The sequence below is a fragment of the Oenanthe melanoleuca genome, chromosome 4A, assembly GCF_029582105.1.
Source record: "Oenanthe melanoleuca isolate GR-GAL-2019-014 chromosome 4A, OMel1.0, whole genome shotgun sequence".
Lineage (NCBI taxonomy): Eukaryota > Metazoa > Chordata > Aves > Passeriformes > Muscicapidae > Oenanthe > Oenanthe melanoleuca.
Genome location: NC_079338.1, coordinates 3,155,133 through 3,164,047, shown reverse-complemented (window position 1 = coordinate 3,164,047; position 8,915 = coordinate 3,155,133). Strand labels below are relative to the sequence as shown.

General features: G+C 55.3%; 1 protein-coding gene across 2 annotated transcripts in view; it reads left to right on the top strand.

Annotated features, from left to right (window-relative positions):
• Positions 1-2,460: 2,460 nt before the first annotated feature.
• The window catches only part of LOC130253275 (gamma-aminobutyric acid receptor subunit beta-4), a 77,435-nt gene continuing 70,980 nt past the window's right edge, over positions 2,461-8,915 (top strand). For both annotated transcript variants that reach the window (XM_056491745.1, XM_056491744.1), the window contains exons 1-2: positions 2,461-3,513; positions 7,667-7,755. In XM_056491745.1, the coding sequence (XP_056347720.1) occupies positions 3,434-3,513; positions 7,667-7,755 (169 nt within the window). In that variant the 5' untranslated portion in view covers positions 2,461-3,433. The remainder of the gene's footprint in view (positions 3,514-7,666; positions 7,756-8,915) is intronic.

Below are 8,915 nucleotides of genomic sequence, written 5' to 3'. Positions count from 1 at the left end.
CCCCAGCAGGAGAGGTAGAAACATTTGGGGCTCTGGGAGGGGCTTGAGGATGCACATGTTCTGCAGGGCAAGAACAAACCTCTCAGTGAGCACAGCCACGCTCTTCACCAGCCTTGATGAGACCAGCAGAGACGGGTGACTAACTCCAGAGCAGTCCTTTATTCCAGACCAGGCTCCAGGTGGGTTATTCAGGAGCACACAGCAGCTCCTGTGGATGCATTCCCTGCCAAGCAGCCGGCTTCCCAAAGTTTCCTGTTGTGGCTGAGTGGTCAGATAATTCATGTGACACGGTTCCTGCTCCCCACTGGGTGAACTTGCAAGCACAAATGTCACCATTTGTGAGCATAATTTTTCCTCTTCATGTATGCCTCTGACATTTGCTTTCCACTTACCTTTCCTGCCAGTACCTTGCAATCATAGCTGGTGGGAGGGAGCAGAGCAGAGGGGCCACGATGGGAAGGGCTCAATGGAGGCTCTGGTGCCCAGAGGCAAATGCTTCTCATCTCCCCAAGAGCTCCTCCCTGGTGCCCAGCAGCTTAAATCAGAATAAATGCTTCAGAAAGTCACTGCTGTCAGTGCAGAGGAGGTAAATGCTGTACCTGCACAGCAGCCTGGTGGCACCAGGCAGCTCATCCTGGAGATATGGGGACATCCTGCAGGACCAGATCTGCTGGGCTGGTTCTTCAACAGAACTGTGGGGACACCCTAGAGCATCTCCCATGGACCCTCAGCCACAGGAACCAGGGAGCCACAAGCTCTTGGGGGTCATGACAAAGCACAAATCTCTCGTGACATGGGGTGTGCAAGCCCAGGAGCATCCTGGAGGTTGGCCAGGGCTGGGAGCCCAGGGTCACCAGCCATGGCCAGGTGAGATCCCTGTGCCCTGGACTCCCAGTGAGTGGCACAGCCCTGACTCCACAGGGACTGGCACACTCAGTGCCATGTGCCACAAGTGGCAAGTGCCTTGGGCTTTGAGAAGGCAGAGGGGATCACTGCTCTGAGCTGAATTTGCACAGGTCTGGACAAGCAGGGGTGGTCTGGGCACGAAACAAGCAGAGAACCTTTCCCACCAGCCTCAGCAGTACGTGAGAAGGGTTTTCCCCCTCCCATTGTAGCACAGCCTCACTGTAGGTGTTAAACCTCCCCTGAGCCTTTCTTCTCCCCACAAGCCCCAGACATTCACTGGCCCAGGAGCTCCTGCAGTGACACCAGCCCAGCCCAGCACTCAGCTCCTCCCTGGTTTGATGTCTCTGAGGCAGGGGGAGGCTCCTCAGAAAGGTCACTCCCCACCACACTTTTTGGGAGAAGGAGATTTGGGAGCACAGGACCTGTGGCGTGCCTCTGATGAGGAAACCATGTAGAGCCAAGCCAACATGAGGGGAAGGAGCATTAGGAGCCCCAGGGACAAGGATTGTCCCAAGGATTCCCTGCAGGGAAGGGCAGGACAGATTTGCTGCCCAGTGGGCACTGGACACTGCCCTGTGCCCCTCCAGAGGAATTTTGGACTGGTCCTGCCCAGCTGCAGTGACACATCTGCTCTGCCCTTGTCCCAGAGGGAGACCACCTACACACAGGTGCAAAGCAGGACTCACCTGCCCAGAAGGGCTGCTCTGAGCTGCCAGGGAGGTGCAGAGGAGATCCCAGCCAGGCTGGTGAGAGCTCAGATGTTTCCTCCTTGAGCCATGGCTTCTGCCTTCATTCAAAGTGCTGCTGGATTGCTTCTCTTTCCTAGGAAAAAAAAAAAAAAAATCCTTCCTGGTAGTACATTACTGCATGCCTGATGCTTAGAGTTCCTTAATTATATTACTGTTTTAAGACAAGGATCAGAAGCTGGTGAACTGCAGACTGTGACAATTTCAATGGCTGTTGCCATTCCAGCAGGCAAAGCCCCAGCACCAGGAGCTGATCCCCAGCAGCATTTCTGGAAGTTCAGGCTCCCTTTTCCCACAAACCCCATTGTATGCATAACAGGGAGATCTGAGCATCCCTCCTGAGCTGGGCTTCCCCACCCTGGGGGTGTCTCCAGCCCCTCCAGAGCCCCCAGATCCCCCCCAGTGCCCCTGGAGGAGGCCAGCAGGCCACTGGGCTCTGTGGCATGGAGACATCCTGAGAAAATCACCTTATTTTTTGTCTCTGCTGCAGGAGGAAGCTCAGCCTGTGCTGATGACAGTGTTTCAGGCAACCACAGCACCCATCAGCGCTCACAGCTGAGCCACCCTTGCCCAGGCACAGCCCCCCAGACGATGCCAAAATGCCACCACCTTTCCCATCACCATCACCCCTGCTCCCACCTCCCCGGGGGGAAAAAAAACCCCAAAATCCACCTCAGCAGAAATGCTCATCCATCCTCTCTGCAAGCCAGCAGGGGTTAATGCTGTCAGCCATGACGTCAGGATCCCAATTTGTCCGGAGAGTCCCCCTCCCCAACCACAAACTCCCTCTCTCCTCCCCTCCTCTTGTGACTTTGCAATGAGCAGCAAAACTCCACAGGAGCTGCGGCAGCAGCACTAGGGAGACATCCAGCCCTCCCTGCGAGAGCAGCTCCTGCTGCAGACAGGGATTTATTTATTTTTTACACATGCATATATGTATTTTTTTTTTTATTTACCAGGCTGCGTTTGCTTTTCCTTTTTTTTTAATTTTTTTTTTTCCTTTTTAGCTTTTCAACAAAAACCTCCCAAGTGACGAGCCTGAGATTTCCCTAGAATAAAATAACTGCACAGTGGGGCTGGGTGGCTTCCCCTTCCCCCCCCGCCTCGGAAAATAAAGAGGAAAGGGGGAGCAAATAGGTAAAATCCAGAATAAAATCATATTGCTTGAAAACTCACACGTCCTCCCTCTCCCTCCCTCCCTCCCTCTCTCACACACACACACGCTCTTTCTCCTCCTCCTCCTCTCTGAAGGTGGGCAGCAGGAGCCATGCAACATCTGCAGAACCGGATGGCAAAAGAGCAGGAGGAAAAATAATCCAAGTGGAGTGCTCAGGGGACACTGAGTTGGGTTTTTTTTTTCTTTTTCCTTTTTTTTTTTTTAATTTTTTTTTTCCTTCTTCTTCTTCTTCTGCCGCGTACCTGTGAGATTCGATTTCACATTTTGCTGAGCCCATTTTGGGGCATTTTATTTTTCTTTCTCTTGGGATTTTCTCCGTTGCCAGAGGATGTCTCTTGTTGAGAGGATGCTGAAAGGGAGAAGAAACGAATTCTTTGACTGGCACTGAAGGAGTGGGGGGGGTATTTTTCCCCCACATTTTTTAATTTTTTTTTTTTCCATAATTCTTTTTCTCTAGGAAATCATCAACTGGGGGGGGGGTCGGTTTCTTTTTTTTTTTTCCCTCCCCCCCCTTTTTTTTTTTTGGAGGGGGATCTCGGAAGATCCATCTTTCTTTCCCCTCCCCTCCAAAGATTTTTTTTTTTCCTCCTTCGTCTTTGTGGAAATGTGGACATTTCAGGCAGACAGATTGAGTGGAATTGTCTCTGCTTTAGCAGCTCTTTGTGTCGCCTGCTGTGCGCAAAGGTAAGGACTGCGATCCCAGGCTGCAGGGACAGCGGGGCTGGCACGGCGCTTGTTTGTCTTGCCTGGGGTTTTCTCCATCGAGCTGGATGTGGGGAAGGGGAGGGGGCTCTTCCCCAAATCGCTATTGTTATTCCAAGCCCGTGCGGCTCTAGGGGAGGAGGGATGCTCGCACACGAGACGAGGAGCAGACTCTGCGCACGGAGAGCGGGTGCGCGCGTCCCCCTCCCCAAACCGCGGGGGGAAAATGGCCAAACCCAGGGGTTTGCAGGGGAAATGGAGCCCGCAGGAGCCCCGGAGCTGCGCCACGCACCCGGCTGGGCTGCCCTGGCCGTGCCCGAGCGAGCTGCGCCGTGCCACAGCCCCGGCTCTGCGGAGCTCCGGGGGCGATGCCTCCGCACGCATCCGCGGATCCGCGGCCGGTGGGTGCCCTCCATCCCCACGCGTGTGTCATCCTCCCCTGCATCCCGGGGTGCTGCCATTCCCCCCGAGCCGGGGCACGGTGTGGGGCTCACCTGTTCGCTCGCCACCCGCCGGCGGCAGGAGCGCTGCCCGCCCTCCCTGCGCACACCTGCGGGCAGGTGCGGCTGTGCCATCTCCCTGCTCGCCGGGCACGGGGCAGCGCCTTCCGAGACTCCTGCTGGGGCCGGGGGTGCCCAGATTTGGGCTCTCACCATTTTAAGCATCCATACACGGCTCCTGCTGGGGCTGGGGGTGCCCAGATTTGGGCTCTCATCATTACAAATGCACACACACAGCTCCTGCTGGGGCTGGGGGTGCTGAGATTTGGGCTCCCATCATTATAAACGTGCTCTCATCATTATAAACATCCATACACGGCCCCTGCTGGGGCTGGGGGTGCCCAGATTTGGGCTGCCATCATTATAAACATCCATACACGGCCCCTGCTGGGGCTGGGGGTGCCCAGATTTGGGCTGCCATCATTATAAACATCCATACATAGCTCCTGCTGGGGCTGGGGGTGCTCAGATTTGGGCTCCCATCACTATAAACATCCATACATAGCTCCTGCTGAGGCTGGGGGTGCCCAGATTTGTGCTCTCATCATTATAAACATGCACATGCAGGTGCTTATGGGACTGTGGGTGCCCAGATTTGTGCTTCCATCATTATAAACATCCATACACGGCTCCTGCTGGGGCTGGGGGTGCTGAGATTTGTGCTTTCATCATTATAAACATGCACATACAGGTGCTTATGGGGCTATGGGTACCCAGATTTGTGCTCTCATCATTACAAATGCACACACACAGGTCCTGGTGGGGTTTGGATACCCAGATTTGCTCCTATAGTTATAAAAATGCACACACAGATCCTGGTGGGGCTGTGGGTACCCTGATTTGTGCTCCCAGCACTATAAACATCCACACACAGGTCCTTGTAGAGCTGTGGATGCCCAGATTAGTGTTCTCATCATTACAAACATGCACATACAGGTGCTTGTGGGGCTGTGGGTGCCCAGATTTGTGCTCCCATCACTGTAAACACACACACACAGGTTCTTGTGGGGTTGTAGGTGCCCAGATTTGCTCCCATAGCTATGAAGACACACTCAGTCCTTGTGGGGCTGTGGGTACCCAGATTAGCTCCTATACTTATAAAAATGCACACACAGCTCCTGGTGGGGCTGTGGGTGCCCAGATTTGTGCTCCCATCACTATAAAAACACACAGGTTCTTGTGGGGCTGTGGATACCCAGATTTTGCTCCCATCATTACAAATGCTCACACACAGGTCCTTGTGGGGTTTGAATACCCAGATTTGCTCCTATAGTTAAGAAAATGCACACACAGGTCCCTGTGGGGCTGTGGGTGCCCAGATTTGTGCTCCCATCATTACAAATGCTCACACACAGGTCCTTGTGGGGCTGTGGGTGCCCAGATTTGTGCTCCCATCATTACAAACACACACACACAGGTCCTTTTGGAGCTTTGGATACCCAGATTTGTGCTCCCATCATTACAAACACACACACACAGGTCCTTTTGGAGCTTTGGATACCCAGATTTGTGCTCCCATCATTACAGACATGCACACACAGGTCCTTGTGGGGCTCTGGGTGCCCAGATTTGTTCTCTCATCATTACAAACACACACACACAGGTCCTTTTGGAGCTTTGGATACCCAGATTTGTTCTCTCATCATTACAAACACACACACACAGGTGCTCCCACCTTGCCCTCACCATTCATGCCTGGTCCAGCTGCGTGGGGACACACCTGGCACTGCCCAAGCAAATGTGTGACATCCAGAGCCCACAGCACCCCCTCTGCTCAGAGGTGTGTGCCTGCACGTGTGCTTGCACGGCCAGCCCCGATTTTCACCCCTGCTCTGCGTGTGTGTGCCTGTGCACAGAACACTCCCCATGTGCACCAGCCTCCAGCTACTCCCACTCAGCCCAGGCAGCAGCACGGGGCGCTGGGATGGAGATGTTTGGCTGCAAGTGTACGTGGAGATGCAGAGCACATGCCCAGTGACACAGAATCAGGGGCAGAGCGCTCTGGAGCTCAGGAATTCAGAGCACAGCCTGGCTCTGCGCGCTCCCCGGGCGGATGCAGACCCACATTTGCCAGGAATAGCACTGGCAGGCAGCTGCTGGCCCACAGCTGGGCAAATAATGCACAGCCTGCCTCCTCAGTGGGAGGGATGTGGCTTGCAAAGACCTTGTCCTTAATCGTGGTGGTTTATCCCTCACTCGGCCACCTTGAGTCCCCATGGCCCTCTTGTCACTCTGACCCTTTCTGCAGGGCCCCTGACACGTTGTTTACTGTCTCTGCCTCAATTTCCCTGCTTATATCAACGAGGTAAACACTGATTCCTGGGTTTATGCACTGTAGGAACCAAACAGAGGTGTCTAAATCCCCTGAGAAACGCACAGTGTCCATATTATGAATATGGGAATCTGTGTACCCAGGCATGGCTGGCTAGAGATGGGCAAATGCTGGTGCACACTCTCCATCCTCAGTGCCACGCTGCAAAACCTCACACACCTGCAGAGAGATCCACAGGTGCAAGTGGACCTTGCAAGCCACACCTGAGCTCAGCTCTCTGGCCTTTCCTCAGTGATTAAAGCATGCAAGGAAGAGCTGTGCCCCTCTTAGGAGTGGAGCTCAGACCCTTCCCCTGCCAGCCCAAGGGCTCCTGGGTGGTCCATGCACCACGGCTGGGTGCTGCTGAGAAATCCCTGCACACCCAGAGCGCTGAGAGCTGCCCAGGTGGTCCTGTGTGCTCATCCCACACCCCTAGGGAGCCTCAGGAGCCTCCACACGCCTGTTCCTGTGCTCCTCATGAACGGTGCTCGCAGCCCAGCAGAGCGAGGTGAGCGCCCACCATCAGCCCCAGCCCCGGGCTGGGATGTGCTCATCATCATCAGCTGTCCCTTCTTGCTGCCAGGCTGGGCTGGTGTTTAGGAGGAGATCTGCCCCCCTGTGTGTGCAGGTTAAAGGGCTGGGAGGGAGAGGATTGCTGCTCTGGCACACACGGGGGAAGATGGACTCTCCTTCCCTGCCTCTGCCTCTGGATCTGCGTTGCTAAGAAGTCACAGTGATGCTGAGTGGCAGAAACCGAATTTTTACACGGCAAAGACCAGCTGTACATCGAGGCCATAGGGGAAGGAGGAGCAGGGTTTTCTCTTTTGCTTCAATAACCTGGCTGCAGTGAGAAGCAGAGGCTGCACTGGGCTGTGTGACAGAGCAGGGTCCCTGCTGGGGCCAGCCGTGCTCTGGGGACCTTGGGACATGCCCAGACTGTGCTGGGTGATGCAAGACATGGAGCAAGAGCCCAGCCTGGCTGGGAAAGGGACAATTCCTGCCTCTGTGGGCACTGGGAAGTCCCCAAGTTGTGGGTCAGGGCGCTCACTGGGGGGTGCTCACACCAAGGGACAGAGACTGGGGTGCCCTGGATGGGTGGGCTGCAGGAGAGGAGACAAAACACTGCTGAGACCAAGCCAGGATGGCTCAGGGGGGCTTGTGGGCAGCTGGGGGCTGTGCCAAGGACAGAAAACACGAGAGGCAGAGAAAACAGAGGGGCTCTGCCCATGGCTGAGCTGTTCTGGCTGTGGAGGGTGCTGAGGTACCTGGCCAGGACCCCTGGTGGCACACAACATGACCAGAACTCTCTACTTTTGTCTTTCAGCCCCTCCACTGGAAATATTTCTGTGGTGAAAGAGATTGTGGACAAGCTGCTGAAGGGCTATGACGTCCGCCTCAGGCCTGACTTTGGAGGTATGGAGTGAGCTGGGCAGGGGCAGGGGCTGCTCTGGAGAGCATCCCTCATCCACTTCTGCCCCCAGTGCCAGATATTTTGGCTCTTTTCCCTGCAGAGGGTTGAGGTGATTGCTGGTGGGGCTGTTGGTTGGCCTGAGGTTGAGCAAAGCTGCTCCCTCAGCAGCAGTGAGGCATAAAATAACCCCTGGGGAGCTGCCATTCAGCAGGAGGTGCAGGGAGCTCCAATTCCTCCCTTGGGTCCTGCGAGCAAACAGGAGAATCTCCTGGTGGAGATGAAATGGGGAAAATCTTTGGGCACCATCGTGTTCCCAGGTCCATTTCTTGAGGAGGAGCAGGCACTGGAAAAGCACGGGGAGGGGGATTTGAGGATTTCTGAACTCAGCTTGGCTGTTTTAAGTCTCTTCTGGGCAATTAAATTTCCTCCTCATGTGTGGGGCTGGGGATGCTCAGCCCAGGGGAGGACAGCTACACCAAGGTGTCACAGGGCTGATGGAGACAGGCTCATGCCTGTGCTCTCAGGGGGAAGAGAGGCCAGGGACAATTATTTAGGGTTTCAGGGGAGCAGCTTTCTCCCAACACCCCACAAACACCATCCCCACCACCCTCATCTCCCTGTTCTACCCTGGGGTGGAACTGGGGCTTTCAGTGCTGCTGCTGCTGCACCCTGGCCTCAGGGAGGGCTCTGGGGTGGGGAGATGATGCCCATCCCTCCACAGAGCTCAGGAGCAGCTGGGGACTCACCCAGTGCAGCGGGGAGAACCTTTGGATGCAGCATCCTGCAGGAAAACAGCGCTTCCCAGTCTTCCCTCTCTCCTTTGAGCACGGCATTTGGCTGGCTTGGATTTAAAGGCTCTGCCCAGCAAACATGAAATGTCCCTGTTACCTGGCCAGCCCTGATCTCAGAAATTGCTGCAGTCACATTTTATGAGGGGGAGAGCCACGGAGATGACATAAAACTGGAAGAGAAGCACGGTGTGATTGTGGCACAGAAAGGCAGGAGGGGAGCAGGGTCACGGAGCAGAGGGAGCTCCAGCAGGTTTTGTTTCCTGATTCCAGGTCCCCAGGGCAGGGCCCAGCCCTTCCTTGAGTGCAGGGCTCTGCTGGCCCTGCCAGATGTGTGCAGTGCCAGGCTGGGCAGCACTGCATCCTCCCGGGCT